The 3,563-nt window shown below is 37.7% G+C and overlaps 1 protein-coding gene across 1 annotated transcript; it reads right to left on the reverse strand.

Moving 5' to 3' along the window:
• On the reverse strand, positions 1–2,188 carry LOC131429363 (zinc finger protein ZFP2-like). Its single transcript, XM_058593439.1, has 2 exons — positions 1,861–2,188; positions 1–1,723 (listed from the first exon to the last, which is right to left on the reverse strand). Exon 2 carries the CDS (start codon positions 1,682–1,684, stop codon positions 770–772), a length of 915 nt encoding a protein of 304 aa, XP_058449422.1. The 5' UTR covers positions 1,685–1,723; positions 1,861–2,188; the 3' UTR covers positions 1–769.
• Between the last annotated feature and the right edge of the window lie 1,375 nt (positions 2,189–3,563).

Raw genomic sequence — 3,563 nt, forward strand, 5'->3', positions numbered from 1 at the left:
AGCTCATACGAATAGCAGATAATCGCCAACTACTACTTTTCTTTGAGGATTCAAGCTTTACTAGTATTCCGTTCGGTAAGGGAGCACCTCATACAATACAATATAGGTGGAACTAGTGCATTACGAAAAATTACTTGTATAAGAATTTACTCATACTGTCATGTCTGTTAGTCTGTGATAAAACACTTGCATTTCATTGCAGTCCATCCGGCCGCGAGACAATTGCACTAGGCTTATCCGAAAAATCCTGGTTGGTCCAAGGTAGGACCAACTACTAGAGCCAGGAGGAGTTTACCTCAACACCAATATTGGCGGTTTCCATAAAGATATGGCTGAACTCTAAGTGATTCTAGGAGCAAGAGTGTCTCGTCAATAACAAGGTGGGTGGGTAATGTTAGACACTTAAATGGATCATGTTAATACGAGTAAAAGTAAACGGTGAAATAGTTCACACCCTTAGTTAATCGATTGTGTGGATTGTGCAAGCTTTCCCCTTCTTCACTACTAGAATTTGAAACGATGTACCTACACTAAAGTACGGATTAGTTACATCAAACATTCTGTCATACAATTAAATATTAAGAAATATTTTGTAGCTTTTATTTTAAATAAAACAATGTAGGTTCTGAAAAGAACCTTTTATAAAGGCGTCGATGTGGGATAGTGACGAGTTAAATTCGAATTCGTGAATTTCGAAAATACTTGGATAAAAATCATTTTTCGGCATATTTATTATATTAAGAAACATGTCCGTGTTATTCTCATCATCTCAACTTGCCGGTTCGTTGTGTTTCCGTTTCATATGCAAAGTTAGCTGTTGTTTCCTCAAAAAATCTTTACCGCAAATATCACATTCGTGTGACCGTTCTTCCAAATGAATACGCATGTGTTCCCTTTTCCTTGTACCGGTGAAAAATTCTTTGTCACAAATCTGACATTGGTGAAGCCTTTCGCCGGTGTGGGTCACACAATGGTTCTTCATTGCAGACTTGGTTGTGAATGATTTGTTGCAAATGTCACATTTGTAGGGTTTCTCGCCGGTGTGAGTTCGCAAGTGTATCTTTAGATTGGTAGCGTCACGTATTAGCTTGTTGCAAATATTACATTTGTGTAAAAGTTTACGTTTCGCTCCTGTGTGAACCGTCAGGTGCAGCTTCAGGTGGCTAGATGTAACGAATCTTTTATCACAGAAGTCACATTTGTACGGACGTTCTTTAGTGTGGATGCGTCTATGAGTTGCCAGATTACTACTTGTCACAAATCGTTTGTTACAGAATTCACATTCATATTTTGGTTCCATGTGATTTCGTCTATGTAAAGTAAGCAGACGAGGTTGCACGAATCTTTTGCCACATTCATCACATTCGTGCGGTTTTTCATTGGTGTGAATACGTCTGTGATATGTGAGTTGATACTTTCTTAGAAATGCTTCGCTACAAAAATCACATTTATGTAGTTTTTCACCCGTATGCAAGCGCATGTGTACCGTCAGGTCGTAGTTCGAGAAAAATGTTTTGCCACAGATATCACATTTAAATAATTTCTCTGCTGTATGAATCCGTTTATGTCGAGTTAAATAAAACATTTCACTGTAAAATCTGCCACATATATCACAACCGAAGGTCCGAACATTGCCAGGTCCGAGGTCGGATGGTTTTGGATCAATCATCACGAGATCGGTCATATCAAGTTTGGCACAGCATTCATAAAATCGCGTTTTTAACTGTAAATAGTAGAAATAAATCCTGGTATTTAATCACCTTTTCGATTTCTTTTCTTGCTTTTTCATATATCATTTATTTTATCCCGGTTTTAAAATGCAGATTGTTTCGGTTGATGTCAAATTGAATCTTGTCTCACCTTATAGATTGTTTAAATGTTATGGCTGGTACTGTCTTAACAGGCTGAATCAAAGGATGCACCTGCCGAAGTTTACGCACTATAATCAATTAATGAATATGTTCACGGATCGGGATTTTTTTACGTCTGTTGTTTAGAGTAGTATTCGAAATGTTATTTTACAACATTCTGTTTCCAGACAATAGTCGTGTTCCTTAGAGATCTCTATATGAACTACAGTTTTGTTATACTTGCATGGACGAATACACAAAGATTATTTTTTTTTGGCGAGATGGACCGATACTGGTCTTAGCCGTCGAACTGACACAGCAAAGAAAAAAAAGATTGATTATTTTTTTTGATATTTATTATTATTATTTTTATGGAGAACACATACGCAATACACACTGCTAAAAAACTACTTAATTTTAGGTACTTTCCAAGCAGAGATGCCAGGTGAAAATTTCAAATATCTGCAGACAGGGCTTAAAAAGTCTGTAAATGTGAAAAAAAAAGTACGGGTGTGTAATGTCAGAGACATAACTGGATGTCGTGAATACGAATATGACACACTTTATTTATGCTTCCGAATTCGAATTGGTAGTTCATCGATTGTTTGAATTGTGCAACTTTCCCCTCTTTCATTACTAGAAATTTAAACGATGCGCCTAGACTAAATTACAGATTAGTTACATTAAACATTCTGAAACGCACTTAAATACTATGAAATAAGCAGTATAGTTCTTTATAATAAAAAAATAGTGACGATTTGAGTTAGTTCAGCACGCAGACTCTGAATTCTAAACCCATATTCCAGAACTAAGCACTAAAACATGAAGACGATTTTTCGCCATGACTACCAGAATGGGTTTTATAGAGTACAGTAAAGTAAATTTCCGCATAATTCTTTAGGAGTATTATTATGGTTCTAAAAAGAACCGAATAAAAGAAGTCTGGAATAAAGAACTGGATCCTGAGTTCAAGAACTAAATTTAGAACCAATAACAGACTCAGAATCCAGTTTCAATTCTAGAATTGCAATTTCTAAACTCAAATTAGTTCCGGAATACAGTTCCAGAATCCAGTTTCAGCACGCAGGCTCTGAATTCTAAACCTATATTGCGGAACTAAAATCTGAAAATTGAACTTCTCGTTACGACTACCGAAAACCAAATGATGGCAGGTGCTCTCTCCGTCGCTGATGGTTTAACTCCCGCGATGGCAATCTGCTCGCCTTGAAGGCCAGCAAGCGAATGAAAGTTGCTACCTGAGCGTTTGAGGTTTTAACCACGCAAAAGGCGCTCTCTCCGTCGCTGCTGGTTGATGGTTTAACTCTCGCGATGGCAGTCTGCTCGCCTTGAAGGCCAGCAAGCGAATGAATGTTGCTACCTGAGCGTTTGAGGTTTTAACCACGCAGAAGGCGCTCTCTCCGTCGCTGCTGGTTGAAGGTTTAACTCCCACGACGTCTGCTCCCATCGAACGCACGAAAAGAAATGATCGATTTTCACCACGGTTCCCCTTTTATACGCATTTAGTTGAAGATATGTGCCTGACTACCTCAAAATCGTCGTCCTTGCGCGAAAAACCCAAGCGAAAGTAAAGAGTTTTCCGCATTATTTTGAAATTTTGAGAAAACTTAATTTTTGAGTTGTTTGTGGTTATCTCACACTGTTCAAAATATTATCCTAAATTCCTGATCATATTTTTGATGAAATGGTGAAAGA

This window comes from Malaya genurostris, chromosome 2 (assembly GCF_030247185.1).
Source record: "Malaya genurostris strain Urasoe2022 chromosome 2, Malgen_1.1, whole genome shotgun sequence".
NCBI classification, from domain to species: domain Eukaryota; kingdom Metazoa; phylum Arthropoda; class Insecta; order Diptera; family Culicidae; genus Malaya; species Malaya genurostris.